The 24208-nt window shown below is 32.5% G+C and overlaps 1 protein-coding gene across 1 annotated transcript in view; it reads right to left on the bottom strand.

Annotated features, from left to right (window-relative positions):
• CNTN6 (contactin 6) overlaps window positions 1-24208 on the bottom strand; it is a 493040-nt gene that overhangs the window by 255445 nt on the left and 213387 nt on the right. The window contains exons 3-4 of the mRNA XM_007500105.2: window positions 22033-22159; window positions 14369-14544 (exon numbers count right to left, since the gene is read on the bottom strand). Coding sequence (XP_007500167.2) covers window positions 14369-14544; window positions 22033-22159 — 303 coding nt within the window. The remainder of the gene's footprint in view (window positions 1-14368; window positions 14545-22032; window positions 22160-24208) is intronic.

The raw sequence follows: 24208 nt of genomic DNA, 5'->3' as shown, positions 1-24208 counted from the left end.
TGCAATGATCTGGAACAATTTTGAAAAACTTCTATTCACCTCCAGGGAAAGAATTTTTGGAGTCAGATGCAGATAAAAGCATACTATCCTTTGCATCAGTCTTTTTACTATTTATTTTGGGGTTTTGTTTTTGTATGAGTGTGCTCTTATAACAACAACTGATATGGAAGTGTGTTTTGTATGATGACAAAAATAAAATAAAATTTTAGGTGATACATATGACAAATTCTGTGGAGGTAAATATATGACAAGATTTATTACTGGATCTGATATGCAAGATAAGTGAGAAAGAAGAGTCAAATTTTATATCAATGTTGTAATTCTGGGTAACTGGGAAGATAATATTATCCTAGATAATAATAAGGAATTTGGAAGAGAGGAAGGTTTTGGAAAAATATAAGTTCAGATTTGAACATGTTCAGTTTGAGAACTATAGGACATTCAATTAAACATTTTTAAAAGGTAGCATCTATCTATTCATCCAACTTCACAAAATTATTGTCATCTTTTTCATATATTGGTAGTTACCAAATCTTATCATTTCTACATGAGCATCTCTACTATTAGTGTTTCTTTCTGCCCACACTCCCAGTGTTCTACTTTGGATTATTTTATTGCACAAATTATTGTAATATTTTTTAATTTATTTCCTTGGACTTCTTGGGGCAGAGTTAAGATGGCAAACTAAAAAAAGCACTAAAATGAACTTGGCTAATAGGTCCTTCTCAATGAATTTCAGAATAATACCTCAAATTGAACTCAGAAAGAGCTGTGAGTAAAAGATCAGAATGAGAAAGCATTCCAGCCCCAGCAACCAATGAGGTTGGAAAGAAATCTGTGACATGTAGGAGGATGAAATAATGGTTGGATTGGGTGGTGATGATAGAAGCAACATCAACATACAGAGATGATGAAGGTACTTGGAAAATGATCAGAAAGAAATCACAGGACATCCCTGTGCTAGCAATTACTGCTAGAACAGAGATTGTTTAGTAATTCCATTGCCTATACCCAGTTATAGATTATAATTCAAGATAGGAGAGGTTATCTTTAGTCAAAGGGGAGCAAAAACTGTTAGGGATCTTAAGACATTTTATTCACCAGGGATCAGGCATCCTAAAAAATATTACTTCCATTCTGAAAGGAAAAGTATTGATTTAAATCCCAAAGAAACCGGATCCCATTTTAGGTAAAGAGCAGAGCACAGTGCAGGAGGACAGTGACAACAACTGAACGCAGATTGCACCATTATGGAAATAGTCCAAATTTCTAAAATCTCAGTACTGGCTCTGAAAACCAGAGTTGAAAAAACCCAGAAACTTGAGACTATGCCTCCTGTGTCCTCTAGGATCAAAACCCAACATTAATGTAAGTTTCAAAATTAAGAAATACTCTGGGAAAAGTAACAGACTAAAAAATTCTAACCATAAAACCCTATTATTGTGACAGGAAAGTTCAAGACATATATCCAGAAGAAGATAATGAAGTAAAAAATATCTTTTAAAAAACCCCAAGAGTGGAAAAAGTGATTTGGACACAAAGCCAACAAGAATTCTTGTGTCAACATGATTTTCAAAATAAAAAAAAGACTGGAGGAAAAATGAATAAATAAAAAGAGACAAAGGAGGAAAACTATGCAAAGGCAATTAATATATAGGTAATAAAGACACAAAAATACTAAAAAATCTTAAAATTAGAAATAGCTAACTAGATAAAGGACAACAAAAATTTACTGATCAAAAGAAGTGAAAGAGTGAAATTGCCCACATGAAAAAAGCGGTATAAAAGATTACTAAAGAAATAATTATTTAAATGATAGAAATGGGTAGATGGAAACTTATGACTCCAGAACAATAAAACAACATACAAAGACTGAAAAAATAATAGAAGAAGATATAAAATACCTCACTGGTACAAAATTTTCTGACATTCTACTATTATTAGTCTTCCATAGAACCCTACTATGATACTTGAAAAAGATCCCAAATTGAAAATTCTCAGTAATACTACAGTTAAGTTAAAGAGCTCCTGAGTAAAAGATCATATATTTTATGAAAAAAAAAAGAAATCATTGGAGAAACTGTGGAGCCACAATCAGAATTACATAAAACTGAGGAGCAGTCCCAGTTTTTAGAAAGAATAGATTAATAGAACAATACCAAATCAAAGTTGGTTTGTCTTTATTATCTTTACATTTATGTGTATATAATACACACACATCTCTCCTATAAGGATAGAAGCTACATAGGAATTTTATGTTTATTATTTTTTTATTTCTATTTCCTAATAAAGTGCATGCCCTATGGTAAACATTTTGCAACTACTCGTTGGCTAATGGGTCATCTGGACTTGTACTGATAGACCCTTACATGACATTCTCCCTTCATCACCTTCAACTCCAAGGAAGTCTTTATTCCTGATAAGTAGAAAAGATGCGAAGGAAGAGGTCCTGGTTAATACTTTTTGTATATGCACTGTCATCAGTTATTCCAGCTCAGCAGTCAATGAGATGACCCTTCTGTTATTTTTATTGTAACACCCTCAGCAATACGATATATCTAGAAAGAAACAGGCATCATGCTCCTAGGTTGTATCAGAGCCAAGAAGTGTAGCTCTGAGTATACTTTGAGAATTGCTCTCATTTTACAGATGATTGGTTGTTATTATAAAAATTGAGATCTATATATCTGCAGCCTTATTAAATTCTTCTCCCTGTCTTTATTTGCCATTTTATAGACATGGATTTGATAGAGTATAAGTGTTTAATTTTTTTTTCTTCTGGGGGGATAATGAGGAGGCAAAATCTGAAATGAGTGATTTTATTCAGAATACCTGTCTACATTTTTAGGAAGATGACTTTTTAAATGACAGCTGCAAAGCTTTCTCTACCAGAAGTGCAAAGTAATTCATTAACATACATGTGAAAGGGAAAGTCTACATTCAACCTTTACCACCAAAGTCCTTGAGAGAGAAAAGAAATACAAAACGCCTACAGATAATTCTAAAAGTCACTCTGGTGTTCTCACAACAGAAAACTAACATGATAAAGGAATGAATCCTCAATGATTAGACAGCTGGTCTAAAAAGGAGGAAGAAAAATGCTTGACTTTACATTTATTTTTGTTACTAATTTAATAGTTTCTGGGAAATAGCATATTCCAAATTGGGACAAGTTGCAGCAAGTTTTCAGGTAGGCATGATTCACCTCCATTCAGGAGGCTATAAATTGTTCTCAAACAAAACTCAGATTGTTTCAACATATTGTAATATCTTAATAATGAAATGGAGATGGAGAAAATTAAGCCCATTGTCTAAATTATTTTAATTACACAAATATTCGAATCACACAAATTCTAGGTTCTTAGTATTGGACATCTATCTTTATATATAAGGGTTGTGTACTTGGAATTAAAAACAAGTTGCTTCTATTTTTACTATAATTGATGTCTTTTGCAGATCTCTTAATTTTATTTTATACACTCAAGAACATTATTCTAAGAAGGGATACATAGATATCAGTAGTAACCCCATAGGGGTCCAAGACCCCCTTCTCCATCTTGCTTGATTTTTTTCAGATTGTATCAGCCGGTTTAATGCCATAGTGACTTGACCTCATCAATTAGGTAATTACTTTTGTGTTGTCATGCTGACCAAGTAAGCAAGGGACAGCAGCACCCAAGTTGGGGAAGAGCTAGGACCCATCCCCACAGCAAGAAGCCTCAATCCAAAGCAAGCCAGTAGCAGGCCTGGCCCAAACAAGAGTCAGCTGGGAGGCCTCAAATAGACCTCAGAAAAAGTGGAACATCAACCCCAACTAAAGACCTGCATTGAACCCTCTTCTCTCCTCTCCCCCCTACACCCCATTGCCCAATGTGTAGTCCAGCAGCCAGAACTCATCCTCAGAGCAAGTTTGCAGTGAAGCTCCACCCTGAAAGCATTACAGCCTCACCCCTGGAAAAAGCTACCAGCAAAGCCCTACACCCAAAGGAACCCAGCAATGAAGCCCCACACCAGAGAAAGCCATCAGTGAATTACCACCTCCAGAGTAAGCCAACATCAGGACCTCAACCTTACACAAGCTAAAAGTGAAGCCCCACCCTCAGGGCAAGCAGCAGCAAGGCTGAGCACTGTGTCAGCAAGCAGTGACATCTCTAAATAGAGCAGTTCTTCAGTGAGGACCCCTTACCAGTTCAAGGCAATAGTTAGGCCATGAGACTCCAATAAACTAGAAGTCAAAGTCTTATAAAACCCCAAGTCCAACAAAAAAAAAATTGGACAGTGAATTCGCTAACCTAGAAACAGAGGCTAATTTTAAATGACAGTGGATAATTGTATAATAAACTTTCAATAAAGCAAAAAAAAAAGACACTAACAATATGACATTTATTATGGTAACAAGAAGGGTCATTGAATAAAAGCTAGAAGAGAATAATGTCAAAATAGCTAGAAGAGAAACCTCAATGAAAAATAAGAATTGCAGTCACACCCAAAAAGAATTTCTGGAAGAGGTTTAAAGATGGCTTTAAAAATCAAATATGAGATTCAGAAGAAAAATTGGTAAAAAAATGAGAATAATGCAAGAAAATCATGAAAATAGTCAACATCTTGGTAAAAGAAACACAATAAATATGAAAATATAAACAAAAATTCACTGAAAAACTTCTTTAAAAGTAGAACTAGTCAAATGTAAATGGAAGTTCAGAAACATTAAAAAATTGATTCCTTAAACAATAAGAATTGGATAAATGGAAGTTAATGTCTTCATGAGACATCATGGCATAATTAAAAATCAAAAGAATAAATAAATAAAATTAAAAGCTGGTTTTATGAGGAAAACTAATAAAATAGAGCACTGGTTAATTAGTTTTAAAAAGGAAAGAAGAAAATCAAATTACAAATACCTAAATTGAAATAGGGTGAATTGACCATCAAAGAAGTGAAAATCATTTTTTCATTATTATTTTGTTATTAGGAGTTATTTTACCTAGTTATATTCCAACGAATTTAATAAGTAAAATGGATGATTATTTATAAAAATTTCAAGTACTTAGATTAACAGAAGAGGAAATAGAATATTAATGAATCTATGTTTAAAAAAAAATGGACAGGGGGCAGTCATTGCCTAACCCTTACCACTCTTCTGCCTTGGAGCCAATACACAGTATTGACTCCAAGATGGAAGGTAAGGATTTTAAAATTAAAAAAAAAAAAATGAACATGCTATCAATGAACCTCTTGAGAAAAAATTACCCAGGGCAAATGTATTCACAAGTGACTTCTATCAAGTAATTAAAGAATAATTAACCCTAAAACTATATGAATTATTTTGAAAAAATATGCAAAGAAGGAATACTACCAAATTCCTTTTTATGACAAAAATATGGTGCTGATTACTAATCTTAAAAGAACAAAAAGAGAGAAAGAACACTATAGACCACTCTCCCTACTGAATATTGAGGCAAAATTTTCTCAATAAAACACTAGTAAGGAGATGATAGCAATATGCCACAAGGATCATTCACATCGTCTATCAGATAGATAGGTTTTATACTAACAATGTAGGGTTGGTTTTATATTATGAAAAGTATCAATATAATAATCCATCTCAATAACAAAGACCACAAAAATCATATGATTATCTCAATGGAAGAAAAAAAAAGCTTTTAAAGAAAACATTCATTTCTATTAAATCACTAGAGAATGCACTAACAAAATGATGATGACCAAGCTTGACCTACAAAACATAAAGGAAGTTACCTTCTCCCAACCTTCTTTGAAGAGATGTGGAAAACTATCTATAATGCCAGACTAATTTGATTTCTGTTGTCTTTCCCCCTTTTTCATTTTGTTATAAGGGATACCTGTACACATTGAGAAATGGAAGTAATATAAAAACAAAATTAAAATGTATTTAAAAAAAAACACTAGAGAGCATAGGAAGAAATGGAACTTTCCTTAAAATGATAAATAATATTGGGAGTTTCTAGGTAGTTGGATAGGTGGTTAGAAAGTCAGCCCTAGAAGTGGAAGGTAACAGATGAAAATCTAGTCTCAAATAATTCTTACCTGTGTGACCCTGTGTGTGTCACTAAATCCCCAGTACCTAATCCTTACACTCGGCTTCCTTAGAACAACACAAGTATTGTTTCTAAGATACAAGGCAAGTGTTTAAAATATAAGTAGTATGTGTCTAAAACTATTAGGGCATGTTACATGTAAAGAGGACAAGTTTAAAACCTTTATAAGATCAGGAGTAAAGCTAGGAACGCCCATTATCACCACTATTATTCAATATTGTACTAGAAATGCTACCTATAGCAATAAAATTCGAAGAAAAAAATTGAAAAAATAAATTAGTCAATGAAAAAATTATCACTCTTCACAAATGATATGATGTTATGCTTAGCAAATACCAGAAATTCAAAAACTAGTTGAAATAATTAACAACTTTAGCACTTTTGCGTGACATAAAAAAAAGGATATAAATCATCAGCGTTTCTATATATTATCATCAAAACACAACAGTGACAGATGGAAAAATAAATTCTATTTAAATTAGTGAAAGAAACTATACTTGGAAGTTTATTTCCCAAGACAAGCTCATGAAATGTATGAATTAATTACAAAATACATGAAGTATGAGATTTAAAATGGTTGAGTTCTTAAACTGTAGTGGTTAAAATAGTGGAAGATATAAATTGTGATAGATATAAGAGAGGGTGAGTAAGTTTGACTGCAGAAATATGTTTCACTACAGTGTCTTGGGTTTAAAATCAAATATAAGGTGGTCACCAGGGAAATATTCCCAATTATTCAAATACCCAAGTCAACTGGGTTTTATAGAGATTTTAATTAACAATACAATGAGTAATCAAAGAAAGAGAGAGAGAGTAAGAAAGGAATAAGTATGAAGGGCTTCAAACCAATATGGCCTAGACCTGAGTCTTAAAAGAGAAATCAGTCAGTTTTTTTATAACTCACCATAAAATCTGTCTAAGTAAGGATTTCTAATGACACCAGGCCAGCAGCATCTCAGCTGCTTTCACCAGCTCCCTCCTCCATCTGAATGTTTCAGAATCAGTCTCCTCAGAATGAGTCTCTCCAATCTGAATGTTTCAGAATGACTTCCCAGCTCTTCCCTGAGCTCTTATTTTTAAGGGCAAAATCTCCTCTGTCACCTCCCCTAAGTCCTTACATCTACCAATCACTGTAGATGTTTCTAAAGGACCGCCCATTCTTAGTCCACACCTAAGAAGGTGTGGATTTTTGAGTAATTCACACCAGGAAAGCTCTGAGTAAGTTTTCCAGTTCTTTGTTCCTTGTAAATTCACAAGTTGCTTGACCTTTATAGGTACTTAGCTTAAGAAAAGTATGGGTTTAAGTACCTTTCATTGTTCAGAAAAGAGTTTACAACTTTATCTTCCCCTAGGGCAGACCCAAGTAGGTAAAGTAGAATTCTCACATTCCTGCTTTAAGTAGAGTTCACTGCCCAAATGGGGAATGGTCTTAATCCAATCTTATAAAGTAGGGTCTGGGAAATTTTTAGGTTTACAGAAGTCAGATCTAAACAATTTGAAAAATATTAATTAATCATTGGGAGGAGGAGCAAATATAAGATCTCACTATCTGACAAAACTATTGGGAAAACTGGAAAATGGTATGGCAGAAACTAGTTATAATTATAGATATATAGTTATAGACAAATATAGTTATAGACCAATATCTTTATACTGCATACCAAGATAAGTTAAACAGGGGTAAATGAGCAAAACATAAAAGATGATACCTTAAACAAATTAGTGTAATATACCATAGTTTATCTGTCCAATCCATGAATAAAGAAAAAATTTATTATCAAATAAGATATAATTATAGAATATAAAATGGATAATGTTGATTATATTAATTTTTTAAAAAGTTTTTTTACTAACAAAATAAATGCAACTAAGATTAGAAGGAGAAAATTGGTGGTGGGTACTATATATAGCAAGAAGCTCTGATAAATGTCTAATTTCTCAAATACATAGAGAACTAAAGTCATGATATATGGTGAAAGGAAATATATACAGGCTGTTTTCAGATAAATAAATCAAAGCAATCTAGTCATATGAAAAATTGCTTTAAATTACTCTTGACTAGTATAAAGGAACATTTTAGGATAATTTAAATTTGACATGAGAAATTTTTTTATTTTTCTCAGGTTCACTTAAAAAGGCCTGTAGCAAGTTTTCAATGTCTTTGTAAGATGGATTATATTGAAAAAATGTCTGTCATCTTTTTCATTACTAGAAAGGGATCTTGCTCATATGTGGGGATATTTCATGTAAATTCATTTGTTTCTTGGTGAGTAAGTGGTATGTTGTGCCTTAAAGTCACCACATCCCCATTCCATCCTATTTTAGGTACTTCTCTTAGAGGAAACAGGCCTCTAGTTGAATTTGGTATCTGTGGGTCAGTTTGACGAAGACGAGTTTCTCTAGAAGGATGAGATCTCCTTTGGGCTTGAATTTGATTTTGTGTAGGAGAAGGAACATGAGAAACTGGTATTGCAGGGGAAGGCTTTTGGGGATTAAGTTCAGCCAAGATTTGCTGACCATGAGAGAGCCAGTCTGTTAGCTGAGTTATAGGGAAGGTGTTTTCTATCTCTATTTCGGGGGAAGGAAATTTTCTCATTCAAAGGTTCAGAAACAGGTCTATTTCTGGTGGGGCAGATTTTTGCCAATTGATCCTGTAAGAAACATTTTAAATTCCCCAATTGGTCTTGTACATTATCCTGTATTTTAGCCTCACATTTTTCTATGTTTTCCTGGATTTATCTAATTTTTGCATAATTTTTTAGCATCTCAACACAGTACTGAGGAGTTCAAAAATGGCATTACCTAATAATATAAAAAATTGGATTTCCTATATTCCTCAATGTCCCTAATTCTTCAACCATCATATAAATGTCAAATAATGTAGTATTTGTTTATATATATGTTATTTTTCTATCAGGCTTCACAAAACACATGGGGAGCAGGACAAGGCCAAAACTTTCTACAGGTTTCCCCCACTCCTAATCTAGGCAGGTGTTCCCCAAGGGGAAGGAAATTTAGAAACATCTCTTCCAGCCAGGAACTTAGAGTCCTGTTGTTAAGATTTAAAACAGCTGTTTTCTCTCTAATTTAAGAAGAGAGGGAGAAAAGAAAGAAGAAAAAAAATGAATCCAAATTTTACTTACCTCTACAGCTGATCAAAATAAGATATTAAAAGGGATAGTCACAGTGGAAAAAAAAAGGTTTAGGAAAGTTAAGAAGATTGAGGGTATTTCATCACAACTGACATGGTCAGACAAAACTGTAAAGGATAATTTTAGCATTGTGACTTAAAAATCTAAATTTAATTTGATCTCCAGGGAAAATCCCAAATAATAAAATACCCAAGTCAGCTAGAAATTTTATGGTGATGTAATTGATATAGTGGAGGAGGTTAAGAAGAAGGAATAAGGAAGGGGCTAGTACCAAGTAGGAATATTAGGAAATCTGGAAAGTAAGGTTTTGAGTGTGAAGGAAGAAGGAATCAGCCTGACATTGAAAGGGGCTCATCTAAGATGCCTGAACCTGAATCAGCTCAAGGGCAAAACTCACCACCAAACCCAGACAAATAATTGCCACCACTCCAAGATGTTGGAACACCTAGCACACTGCCAGCTAGAGTCACCTCTCCAGGGAAAGAGGACATGACTTGCCTTATATAGATGGTTTTATGTCACTTTTCTGCATCTCATTTCTACCAATAATACCTTAGCTTGACTTAGGACAGCCCAGGCATCTGTCTACTTTTTCTGCATATGTCTGCTGAAGGCCATTTCCTCAGATAATTAAATCTTGAGTTTGGTGCAGACCTTTCTAATCTTGTTAAACTAAGGAGGGTAGAGAAATGCAGGGTTCCCAAGATCTGATTCTGTTACTCCAAGTATCTCTATTGTTATTGATCAGGAAATAACTAAGTCAGATCTTCTAAAGTACAGTCTTATTAGGGTGGAATAGTTTTAAAATTCACACTAGAGAAGTGCAAATGAAAACAACTCCAAAGTACCACCTTGCATCTATTAGATTGCCTAATATTATAGAGAAAGGAAATGATAAATGTTGGAGGGGTTGTGAGAAAATTGGCATACTAATACACTGTTGGTGGAATTACAAGCTGATTCATCCATTTTGGAAAGCAATTTGGAACTATGCTCTAAGAACTCTAAAATACTCTTTGATGCATCAATATAGTTACTAAGTCTATATCCAGGAAAGATCAAAAAAGGAAAAAAAAGAACCTCTGGACAAAAACATGTATTGTAGCTACTTTTGGGGTAGTAAAAAATTGGAAATTGTGGGTGATCCATCATATTGGGGGTGATATATAATTGTAATAGAAAAAAAAATGTTCCATTAGAAATGCTAAGCAAAAGGATTTCAGAAAAATCTGGACATACATGAATGGATGCAAAGTGAAGTGACTAGAACCAGAAAAACTGTGTGCAATAAGAATAATTGTTATTTGAAATAATATTTTAATTTCCCCAAATTATAATTTTTGATGAATAACTATAAATGGACTAGTTATTTTCAGCAATAAAGTGATCCAAGACAATCCCAAAAACTCATGATGAAAAATGTCATGTGTCTTTTGAGAAAGATGTGATGGAATCTGAAAGTAGGCTGACACATTTTATATTTCACTTTCTACTTCTTTTTTTTTTCCATTTGGGATCTCATCCACAGAAGAGTTAAGTATGGAAAAATAGCTTACATAATTAAACATAAAATCTGTATCAGATTGCTTCTCATCTTAAGGAGAATGGAGAATGATAGACTGAGAGAAGAAAAGTAAAAAGAGAAGAAAATATTTGGAACACAACTTTAAAGAATGAATGTAAGAAATGTTTTCATATATAATTTGGAGAAAATAAAATATTATTTCAAATAACAATTACTCTTCATCCATATTTCTCAAATGTCTTGTATTTTATAATCTTAGGATTTTAAGGGGAGTAAAAGTAATATAAATCAACTTATTTTTTATTTTTAGATTTAAAAAAAATTAATTAATTTAGAATATTTTTCCATGGCTACATGATTTATGTTCTTTCCATCCCCTCCTCCTTCTCCCTGCTAAGAGCCAATGAGCAATTCCTCTGGGTTTTATATGTGCCAGTGTTCAAAACCTATTTGATTATCATGAATATTTGCATTAGAGGATCAACTTATAAGAGTAACTTGTCTGTAGCATATTTCTAGGAAGGGAATCATCTATTTTCCTCTTAAAGACCTTTAAGAGAGAGGAATCTATTGCTTCCTTAGGGGGTCCATTCTATTTTCTTCTAATTATGAAAATATTATTCTTTTCATTGTGTAAGAAAATTAGCTCTCTAAATTTTCCAAAAATTTGTTGCTTATTCTATTTGAATGTGTAGTAAAATGTATGAGAAGTATGATCCATCAGATCCATGACAATCCTCCTAATACACAAGTATAAGTATTATATTTCAGTAAGTTGCATCTCTGTGAACAAAAACAGAAGCAGTACCAGTTCCTTCAACTGAACATCATTTCTAGCTTATATTTGAAAATCTTTAATATTCAAGACACCAATTTCTTGCAACTTTCTTATTTTTCAATGTAGCCATGACATGTATTTCCTCAGAGAAATATACTTAAGATGTTGCCTAGTCAAGAAACTTAAAAACAGAACTTTTACCTATCTGTACTCTGGTCAGTATTTCTCTTGTTGAAATTCAGGATAACATTATATTTGTGATTTCTATTTAACATTGTTAACTTCCATTCATTTTCAGTTTTTCTTATGAACTATTGTTTAATCTTATCTTCAAATTCTATATGGAAGATCATTTTCAACTCTAAAAGGTAATATGAGAAGATCACATGATTTGAATTGAGAAAAATTGGTTTCAAATCCAAGCTACTCAATTTAAGAGTTTTGTAAATTTGGGCAAGTTATTTAATCTTTCTGAATCCAAGGTCCTCATTTGTAAAGAGAAGAGTTTGAATCAGATGATCTTTAAAATCCCTTCTAGCTCTAACAAATGTAATAACATGTTTATTATAGTTCAAATTATTGCAATTAACATTATTACATTATTATAATTCACCTGTTAAATAATAACATTTTATTAAAATGATTTATATTAAAATGGAAAGGGAATGAAGGCCTAGAGAAATGTGAAATTGGCAGAAAACAACAGGAATAAATAAATGAGATGAATCCTGTAGGGCTTTCTCTGGAGAGCAATTGATAAGATTTTCCTTCTTGACTACAACAATTATTGGCATTATTGACTACCCTGATGTTTTACTACTCATACAACAAATTGTCAAATATATGATTGAGAGAATATTCTTTCTATATTCACATTAATAATGAATTATTGATAAATCAGTTTATATAATCATTTTAGGAAATAATTTGAAAATATGGTAATAAGATAATTATTATGCCCATACTTTTGTTCTCAGAAATTTAATATCTTGGTGTATACCGCAAGGAAATAAATTTCAAAAATCAAGGTACCATATGTACTGAAATATTTACATATATTTTCTAGGAGCCAAATAAGGGGGAAAGAGTACATTATCTTTGATTGAAAAATAACTAAGCAAACTGCTACATATAAATGTGACATGAATACTGTAGGATCCCTAATGTCAATGATATATAATATTTTTAAATTCTCTATATTTAATCATCATCAGAAATATAAGGTGATCTTTTCCAAATTTTGATTTTAAATATAGTTATGTAGACAAAAATAATCAGTGTAACTCCAGAAGGATACTTTAATATCTATGAAAAATTATTTTTGTGAATTATTCCAATTTCAATTTTGTTCCCTGTTTTTTTCAAGTGATCATATTATTTGAAAGACATAAAATCAAGATGATTTTCTCAAATCTTAAAATAACTCATAAACCTATTATTATAGTTAATCTCATAACATATTCTATTGCTTTCCTCTTTTAAATCTGATTTCACAAAAATCCCAGATAAAGGGAAAAGGACTGATTTTTTTAAACCCTCACCTTCTGTGTTAGAACCAATATTGGTTCTAAGGAAGAAGAGTGGTAAGGGCTAGACAATGGGAATTAAGTGACTTGCCCAGGGTCACACAGCTGAAAAGTATTTGAGGTCTGATTTGAACCTAGGACTTCCCATCTCTAAGCCTCATTCTCAATCCACTGAACCACCTAGCTGCCCCAGGAGTGATTTAAAAATATCTATATATCTATATCTGTATCTATATCTATATCTATATCTATATCTATAACTATATCTATATCTATATATCTATGGAAGGAAGAGCTAAAACTCTTGATCTCAGTAAAGCAGAAGTAAATTCACAGAAAATACCCCCCCCCCCCCGGCTTAAAGAAAGATCCTGTAATTCATCTGATCTTTACTTACTCCTTTGGATTACTTTAAACATGACTAGTTATGCAATACATAACATGTTTAATTATTAATATACTTGCTGATATCCTAAATATCTCTATAAGGTTGCCTTCGAGGCATGTTTTATTAATAAGGATTGACAACAATTGCATTCTTATAGTAAAAAACAGCAGATATTTTTTGGGAAAATAAAATACTACTTCCATTCCCTATCCCCTAGCTCCACACCCCAAAGAGATGTGTTGTAGGATTCCAATGTAATATAATATAATTATATCTTAAAGTTTTAAAAAAGCATACAGAAAGGAAATGGAGAAACAAACAGAACTCTTCTAGTTCAAATCAACAACAAAACTGCAATTAAGTTTATCTTTACCCAGATTCACCATGACATTAAATAGATAAACCAAGGGTACATAAAAGGTAGTCTGTTTATTATACATCTGCTCATGTATCAAAATGTCATGTAGGTAATTAATTGAGTGACATTTGTGAGATGCCACTGGACATCAGTACAATAAATATAAAAGCTGACTTTTCAACCAATTTATTTCCACCTATATCTAGCCATTGTACATGTGATTACTTCTTAAAATAGAGAAACATTGTCTTTAACTCTCATGTTTTGTATGTCCATAAATCAATGCTCAGAATAGAAAGTTGTCTAAGAATTAATTCTTGAAGAAAGTGCTTTGAAAAAGTTTTCTTAAAGGAAAAGTTGAGAAAAATCAACTGAAGTTTCTTTATTACCAATAAAACATGGCTGTCTAATCAATGCAATCAATTTATTTAAAAAGTGCCTTGGTATATATCATTACTGCAATAAGTCATAATCATCTATTTGCCCAATTACTATAAGTTTTTAATGATGTCTTAGAAGATAATTTATTTTAGAAACCCACAAGCATTTTTTCTCATAACTCACATGCAAACTGGAGCTTTGCCTTGCGGCTGACAATGGTTCCCAATGGATTGGTGGCTAAGCACTGGTATATGCCAATGGCCTCAGCTATGTGGGGATTACTGATGATCAAGCTGCCTCCGACCAACCGGTGGTGATAACTCATGGTAAAATCAATATCTGTGCCATTTTGCTTCCACCTTTGAGAGAGAAAAAAATCAAATTACACTTACAACATTTTATTTTGATCATTATTTTTGCCTTAGTGTAGAGTTTTACTTCACACATCAATAAAAATGTGGTTAAAATGGTATAATTAGATTAGGAATTGAGGGATTCAAGTTAACTGTTACTAGGAAGTCAGTGCTATAAGGGCCTTTGTTACTTGAAATATTTAAAATATTTAAGTGACTGGAATTTACACTATGAAGAATCACAACTATTCATATGGGGTAAAAAATTGACCTTGATGAGGACAAATGCTGAGGATACCATCCTTTCAGGGACTTTTAAAGTATCTCATACCATACCTGAACACCCTCAACTGATACAACAAAATTGAATGTCAAAAATGATTTAGTGATAAAAATCCAAAAAGAGTGCATTGCAAATAGCAGGAAAAACATAGGCAAAAGATTTTTCTAATGCTATCTTGAAGGCTGATAACAAAACAGTAATAGCCTGGCTATTTTGGAATACATTTTGTCTCTGTTAGTCTGTTACTTGGAAAATTAATCATGTTGGTAATATTTCAAAGGTACTTAGAAATGTCAAACTAAAATTATACTTGAGACAAAACAAATGCAATATGAGAGGCTTTATTTTAGGCAATGAAAGGTCTCTTCAGTTACCTAACAGTCATGTCAAAACTTACTTAACACATCAATTAGTTAACTGAGGCACCATATACAAACTTATTTATTTTTAAAAGAACAATGCCTAGTTCCAGAAATTTAATGGTATCCTTTTACAGCAGTTGGATTTCTGTGCTTCACCTTTCCTTGACACACAGTGTCCACAAACAATGCATATTTTATTCTTATTATAATTATGTATTTTTGCTATAGAAAATATTCTTAAGACATTTAGACTATGTGTAATGAAAGTACTTAGAAGTTAAAAAAAGAATTGTATATTTTTAAAAGCTAGGATTATGACAACCAATCATTTGAAACACCCTTTGACTACTGTTTACATAGTGGTATATATTGCTTTAAAAATATTTTATGGATAAATGTGACCCATTTTCTGCCCAATAATGAGAGGTTTAAAAAAAGTGTGGTGATAACTACTTGTCAGAGAAAAAGTCATTTTGCAGGTTTATTCCATGAGTCTTGGGAGAGACCCAGCATGTATGGATTCTAAGAAATATGAACAAGGCTAGGTAAGAAATATGGAATTAGATAAAGCTATCCCATCTTAAAGATGAGAAATGACTGATCAAATAACAAACCAGGCAAAGGCTTTGGGCATTTGTTTTCACTTTAAGTAATTTAATTGTTTCTTAGACACTCAAATTTCTTTTCTATGAAAGCAAAACAAAAGGTAATAGATTCTTTTTAAGGATATTGGTTTGCCTATAATTGTTTTCCTAATTTTGAAAGAATAATTAATATGATGTATTTTAAATTTAAATGTTCAATATTTTTCAAGGATACAGAAGACTTAGAGAAAAGTTTTCTCCTAAAACCATTCTTAAGAATCCAAAAGGTTACCTGTCAAACATTTAGATGATCTGTAATTTACAAAAAAAGAGACCATGCATGGGAAGACTTTGAAGCTCCCTTCAGTTTTGATAGCAAAGGGTAGGCTAGCATTCCATTTGACAGTTCCCTTTAACTTGGAATCAATCAATGAAATAATGTCTGTCATTATTACATGTTCCCAATTAAGCTTTATAATTGTTTTTCAACCCAAATTCAAAGAACAGCCAGTGAATCCTTTATAGTTATCTCCATAGCCATTTTAATTACTGGGGTATAATAATTATTAAACTGTTCGGAAAGATCAAGATTTAGTTCCTGGCATGTTGGGAACCTTTGTGTTTCAAACCTGATTATGTTTCAATCAATGAAAGAATTAAAAAAATATTAGTGGATTGAGTTGACTGTCAGACAAGCATTTTATAATAATATTCCATACCCACGAGCATATTTCTATGTCAGATATTAGATTATTGGCCTAAAAGAATTATTTTAAATCATATGGATAAAACTATAGAAACCATTGAGTGTCCTAACGGTTTATGATTAAAAGCTTTGGACAATATGTCCCTTCAGTAATCATCTCATCAGTAATATATATTTAGGACATGATATTTCAGCATAATTCTCTTCGTGGATTCTTGAGAAAGTAATGTCATATGGTGGAATGAGATCTTTTTTTTTTTTAGTAAGTGGGATGGAGTTCTAATCTGGGTTCTACCATTCATTATCAATATCAATTTTGACAAGTCAAAGAAATACTGGTTCTAGAATCAGAGGACCAGGATTTACCTACCTGATAACTAATTATTATGTGAACTTGAACAAATTGCCTCTCCACTTGATCTGTTTCTTTATCTGTTCAATATGTGAGTATTAAAAATGGCTCTTGATGTCCCTTCCAGCCCTGGGCTTAGGATCTTTATCTTGTTACACCAACTGAAGCTATGATCTTATGAATTTTTGCTTTTGGGCATCGACAGTCAGAAGGAATAGAATTAGTTAATGGTGAAATCAATTTCTTTAACAAAGGATTGACAGGTAACCTTCATGGGGTAAATGTCAGAGTAAATTTAATTATCAGTCTTCTAGAGTCTTTCCATGAAAAAAATGATGGCTGGGTTGTCATAGAACCAAAGAATTTCTGGGTTAGAAAGGACTAAAAGTATTATTTAGTTCACCACCACAGCTCCTGTTTTATAGAAATCAAAACGGAGAACTTAAAAAGGAACAAATGCCTTGTCCTTTATGAAGATGATACCACTTGAGTAGCACTGCTAGCAAAAAACCTTATTTCTATGAGCATATTCTCAGAGTATATTAATGGAAATGCTCATATGTGACTCAGAGGATCATAAGCCTCATGCCATTCAATGTTCTCACAGAAAGAAATCTTTCTTTTTCTAAAAAAGAAAAGAAGCCACATCTCCATCTGAATTCAGGTGGCATTCTCATTAGAGTATTGTACTTGGAGTCAGGAAGAAATGAGTTGTATCTTACTTCAGACACTACTTCAGATATTTAAAAGATGCATGTCCTTGTGAAAATCCACTCAACCTCAAAGCCTCAATTTCCTAATCTATGAAGTAAGAATAATAATAGTGTTTATGTCAGAGTTGTGAGCATCAAATAAATTATGGAAAACACTGAAAACTTTAAAGAACAATTCAAAAGCCAGTTATCAGGATCATCATGATAGTCATCACCATTGTCATCACCATAAATAGCATTTTAATACTTTTAAACTTTCATTTGATATCTCTATCTGAAATCTAATGCCCTGGGATAAAAGGAGATATTCCTAACTACTGACAAATATTCTTATTGGATAAAATTCAAAAAATTTATGACTGTCTTTCTCCTATACTATATGACGTATTTCAGACTTCTTTTGTGATTTATTTGGAAGTGATGAGGATAGCCTTATTCTAGAGGCCCTGGAGTGAAATTATCTTTTAAAATATGCACATCATTATATTTTTAAATTTGAATTAATATTTTAACAAACTATATTTGATAAGTTAGACAATCATGACTAATTTGGGATATGGAACATTAATGCTGTTACAAAATGAGACAGGGCTCAGGATATTGATTCAGAAATGGTAAGTTTAATTTATGTGTGTGTACATACATATATATGTTTAAATTCATATACAATGTATTAAAACCCATATATACACATATCTCAGGATCTTTTAGAGTCTTATATCCTCATTTAAAAAATCCAAAAATCATCATGATTGAGTCCAATGCAAAAGCAAAGTTAGAAAAGGATATATTATCTCAGGCTAAAATTTAAAAATATGACTGAATCCTCATGTGAGTGTTTAAATAGAGCATCTGAAATCTCTTTCCCACTGTGTTTTTGCTGTTTTCCATTATTTATTGAAATGCTCTTTTGAGTCTATCATCTTAGCTTTCAACAAATTATTTTTTTTCATTTTGAAAATTTTTGAATATTAGTATTTCTTTGAAATATTTTAATAGTGTTGGAGGTTTTGTGGCAAAATTGAGACCCTAATTCATTGCTGGTGGAGTTTTGAATTAATCCAGCCAGTCTGGAAGGCAATTTGGAACTATTCCCAATGAGCTTTTAAAGTGTGGATTTTAGATTTACTCCACCCTGCTTAGTGTTTAGAATTTTAACAACCAGGAATGTATAAACCCCCACTTAAGGGTTAACTGTGGGGGAAGAAGGTCTATGACCCACATGTGCTAGCAAGTGACAATTCAGGACTGACCCCCTAGATTGTCCAAAGACATGTTCAAGCCACCATTGGTACATGTCAGACACAGGAAGTGGTGTAAAGTACTGCCTTTATATTTTGCGTCACTTCCTGTGAGAGAGGGCCTTTGCAGTGGAACTTGACTTGGTGGAGCATCAGACCTCAGACTACTTCCCTGAAATGACCATATGGTGAGTTATAAGGCTGACTCCCCTTTCCCTTGACATTTCTGAAGGCACCAGCATCCAAGGAGGCCCCTCATCTTGGAGGAAGCCTCATGGTTGGAAACCAAATGGATTTAATCTTCTGGGAAGACCCCTTGGCTGAGGCCTCTGAACTTCCCCTGGCTCAGACCAGGCTGGAGCAGATTGTCCCTTTCTCTCTCTCTCTCTCCCTCATTCTTAATTTCTTCCTTCTATTGTAAATAAATCACCATAAAATTCCATTCTGATTTTAGTATTTCATTGGGATTTAGAATTTAAATCCCTGGCGACCACTAAAAAATATAATCAGTCTCAAACCTAAAATTTACCTTTAACAAAAGATTGACTGCCTTTTGATCCAACCATACCACTGATGGGTTTGTGCCCCAAAGAGAGGATAAGGAAAACTATTTGTATAAAAATATTCATACCTGTGCACTTTGTTGTGGCAAAAAAAGGAAAATGGGGAGGTATCTCTCTACTGGCTGAACAAATTGTGGCATATGATGGTGATGGAATACTATTTTGCTATAAAGAATGATGATCTGGAGTATTTCTATATGAACTGGGAGAAACTTAATGAACTGATGCAGAGTAAAATGAGCAGAACCAGAAGAACATTGTACACAGAAAATAAAACATTATGGAATAATCCAATGTATTGGACTTTGCTACTAGTAGCAACGTAAGAAGTCAGGACAGTTCTGAAGAACCTACATAAAAGAATTTTAACCACATTGAGAGAAAGAACTATGGGAGTAGAAATGCAAAAGCAAAATATATGACATCACTTATCACATGTATATATGGGTATGTGATTTGGGGTTTAGGCTTTCAAAATGGCTCCTTAGGAAAAAAATGAATAACATGGATATGGGTAACAAGTAATAATATTTGTAAAACTCAGTGGAATTTCTTGTAAGTTCTGGGAGTTGGAAGGGAAGAGAGGAGGGAAAGAACATGAACCATGTAAACATGGAAAAATATTTAAAAACCAAAAAAATAATGAAAATAAAATGTAAAGAAAAAGTGCTAACTCCTCCTCCATTATTAAACATCCTGTCTTTTTTAAAAAGTCACATATTCCTTTATGGATATCAAATTGATATGCAAAAATATCTTTAAAATCTTTGTCACTTATATTTTAATAATCTCTAGAAAGGACACTGATAGAATTTTTTTAACTGCAAGGTTATGATGAATTAATATTATTTTAATACATGAAAGCAGAGGAATTTTCTGCCTCTTCCTTTCACCCATCTAACTTTATAATTATAGTTTGTTTGTGCAATATTATATACACATATATTTCAATAAAATTATAGATATGCATATAACTATGTATCTATACACATATATAAAAGCATATGCCTATATTTATATCTTGCTGTCACTATTGCTGTGAGTACACCAGGTACATGTAAATTTGTATCAGAGGATTACAATCAGAAATGTGCTCTCAAAATGTTATAAATTGTATGGATTAAATAGACTAACATCTTAAATGTGGTAGTGTAGGGAAAACTACTCAGTATTTAAAGGAACTAGTTAAAGGTAAAACATTTTCTTAAGTAAAGGATCTTCCCACTTTTCTAATGAATAATATAAATTGTTCTAATAACCATTTCTAAAATGAAGAACACCTATACTCTTGGCCCCTCACTTAATCTTTATGTTCCATCAGCTGCAATCTTTGAACTGGACTTCATCAACATCATGCTCTCATGCTCCATCATCCTGCAAGATAACAAGATCTTTGATACTCATATATATTCATTATCCTCACTATTCTCTCTACCTCAGATTGGAGGACTTGAGGGAAGAGAACTTTTCTCAATGTCTCCACTTTAAAGGGGTTCATAGAATAGTCAATTCATTTCCTATTAGCTGCTCTATTTAGAGTAGATTCTTTATGTTCCAACACCAGGCAGTTTCTTCCCCATATTTCTCTTTCCCCTACCTTTTCAGATTGATTTTATGTTATATTCCTTCAATAAACTGTAAGATCAGTAAGTTAGTTCAGAGTGTATTTCTTTTTAATTGTTCATATTTCTAATAATTCACACAGTGCTTGATGCATAGGAGACATTTAATAAATGATTATTGAATGACTGACTACTCCTCGGGGGGGGGAACAGGGTTACAAAATACATGAACTGAAGAATTGGAGATAATTCTAGGAATTTAGTGGATGGGAAGGAGTCAATTTGTGAGGTCATTGATATTAGGAACTCCTACTGCCAATGTAGAGAGGTATCTTCCCTCTACCATATTATCTTGAAGAACTATCCAGAGCATTGACTGGATAAATGCTTTGGTAAGTCACACACCAACTCTTATCAGAGGAAAACCTGTAGTTCAATTCTTCCTGGCTCTGAGACTTCATCTTCATTCATTATATCATACTGTCTCAAGTTAATTCATAAACAAAAATTACTTGAGCAAGTGAAGAATTCACTTCATTTTTCAATCTGTGACCACACAAATATTCAACTCAATGAGAATTCAGAGATGTTCTGCATTCAAAAATTAGATCCTGTTCTCCCATAAATCTCCTAATAATTCAAATCAACCTATCAAGTTTATGTTATTAAAGTAGGATAATTCCATTTATTTTTGGATGCTTAGGCATAGTCTTAACAATAAAAAATGGCTTTCCTTTCTAAAGTTCTTTTAAAACTCCTAAAATGTATCATTTATTAATTTACTTCTCCCATCCACCTCCAAGACTTGTACTGGTATTAGAGTTCTTGAGAATTATAGTTACCATATCAGGATTCATATACTTATAATGAGCTATGTAAATATTAGTAAGCTTTTGCCAATAAAGTGATAGTTTTGTCTCACAAATAATTCCAAATATATTAATGATACTTTCCCTCCATTATTATCCAAGTAAAAAGAGAAATTAAATAGGATCTCCACATTCATTGCCTAGCATGAATTCTCTTTTACTCTAAGAGAATATAAAGCTTTATATAAGGTCCCTCTCAGATCATCAATTTATGCAGAAATACTGTCATTGATCATAATAAAGAAGACTTGAGCTTTACCTGTAATCTGGAACTGGATAACCATTGGCTGCACAATTCAAGATGATTTCAGAATCCTCAACACCCAAAGAATATATCAAGTCTTGTGGCTCTTGGGTAAAATTAGGACCTCGAAGAATTCCACTGTCTATAAAAATTAAAGAACAAAGCCAATAAAATATCTCATGTATAAATATAACCTTTTACTTTTGATAGTTGCTAAAATATTGTTCCCTTAGTATCTATGCAAGTAAACATATATGTATAGGAAATAATATATTAATATTTCTTCCCAAGATGAAAGTGTACATTTAAATGTATCAATTAAATAACAAAAAAGAAAACATCGGGTGCCATCACATTTCTATATTCAGATGAGCTTAACTACTGTCAAATTTTGTAACACTTCAGGAATACTACTGCTATGATGATAAGGAATATGTTATGGAGGATACTTGTATAGTTTGATTTCTATACTTAAGTCCAGTTATGCTTTCCCCCCTTTGTTACCTTTTGATAACATACTTTACAACAATTTGTTCAACTTCTACTTGACATCCATTTCCTTTTTCAGTCTATATTCATTATTTAAGGTAACAATTTCTTTTTCTGTCCTTTAAGTGTATTAGTACTTCTATTTATCTATTTTCTTCTTTCCTTTTTCAACTATGAGAAAAAGAAGCTCACTTCAGAATTTTGGTATCTAGTGAATACATCCTGGTGCCCCTAAACCATATGACTTGGTTAAACATTTTATATCTCAGCCTTCCTCTGTTGATTCAGAAGACGTCTTATTTCTTTTTTCCCCTCTTAGATGTTGTGCTAGGAACAATGTCTCCCAGGATCTTCTATGATATAAGTTAAGGTTTTTTACCCCCCTAAAGGCAAGGAAATTGTTCCCAAACTTGATTGGACTGGAAGGCTGAGACTCCATTTTCTTTGTTATTGACTCTTCTTCCAAACTACATAAGGGCAAAGAAAAAAGGAGCCTATATGGATTCGGTGGGCTGGGGCCAGCTCTTACTAGATTATAAAATTCTAAGTCAGGTTTTTCACTTCAGAAATAATAATTACTACAAATCAAAGCTTGATTTATTGTTAGATTGAGTAATTCAACAGAACAAGACATTGGGAGGAAGATGCAACTTAAATTTAAAAGTATTTGTGTATGTATATACTTATATGTGTTCATATTTATCTTAAAAGTGATATGTGTGTGTGTATTTACACATATATTTCCTTTTTGAAAATCCAGTCATTAAACATTTACTAGTTCCTGCCTACATTGTTCTATAAACAAAACTTAAGTTTTTTTAAGTATAGATGGTTCGAGGAATGATAAACATAAAGCTGGAAGTCTGGCAACTGAAGTCTACAAACAATTAATAACAATAAAAATAAAATAATACTATTAATTAGCCTTGATATGTATCTTTAAGTTTAAAAGTATTTTACATTTTTTAACTTGAGTCTCACTACACTTCTCTAATCATTCATCAATCCATTGATAAATATATTCTTCATTCCATAATGTTTATTCAATTCTCACTATTTATAAGGCATTTGTTAGTTGCCCTCAGAAATAAAAAAGATGAACACGAAACGGTTTTCTCAAGAATCTCACAAGCTAGTTAATATCATTAATATTTTCTTCATTATTTGTTAATCAGAATTCTGCATAATTTTTAAACCATTACCTTCCATTCTAGAATTAATACTGTGTATTGGTTCCAAGGTAGAAGAGTGGCAGGGCTAGACAATGGGGGTTAAGTGACTTGCCCAGGGTCCCACAGCTACAAAGTGTCTGAGGTCAGATTTGAAACCATCTCTAGGCCTTACTCTCAATCCTTTGAGCCAACTATCTGGTCCCATATAAAATTTCAAAAGAAGAGAATATTAGTCAAACTATATTGTGCAGTTCGACCTCACTTAAATCCAACATGTGTGAATCAAAAGACATGAAGTAGCTGTGATAAATTGCAAGACACATACTTCTAACAATGACAACATATCCCAGGAGAATAACAGGGTTGACATATGTGACAGCGAGATATGCAGCCATATATGGTCCTTACTGTGTTCTGAAACTTTCTCTTATGGAAAAGCATGATATTACAAAAGCAGAGATGAAATTTAGCCATGGCAAAAATACCTAGGAGCCAAATTAGCAAAGGGAATATGGCTAGCAGAGGAAGAA

The sequence above is a fragment of the Monodelphis domestica genome, chromosome 7 (genome assembly GCF_027887165.1).
Source record: "Monodelphis domestica isolate mMonDom1 chromosome 7, mMonDom1.pri, whole genome shotgun sequence".
NCBI lineage: Eukaryota > Metazoa > Chordata > Mammalia > Didelphimorphia > Didelphidae > Monodelphis > Monodelphis domestica.
The sequence above is the reverse complement of the archived record's forward strand: the minus strand, read 5'-3'. Positions and strand labels throughout refer to the sequence as shown.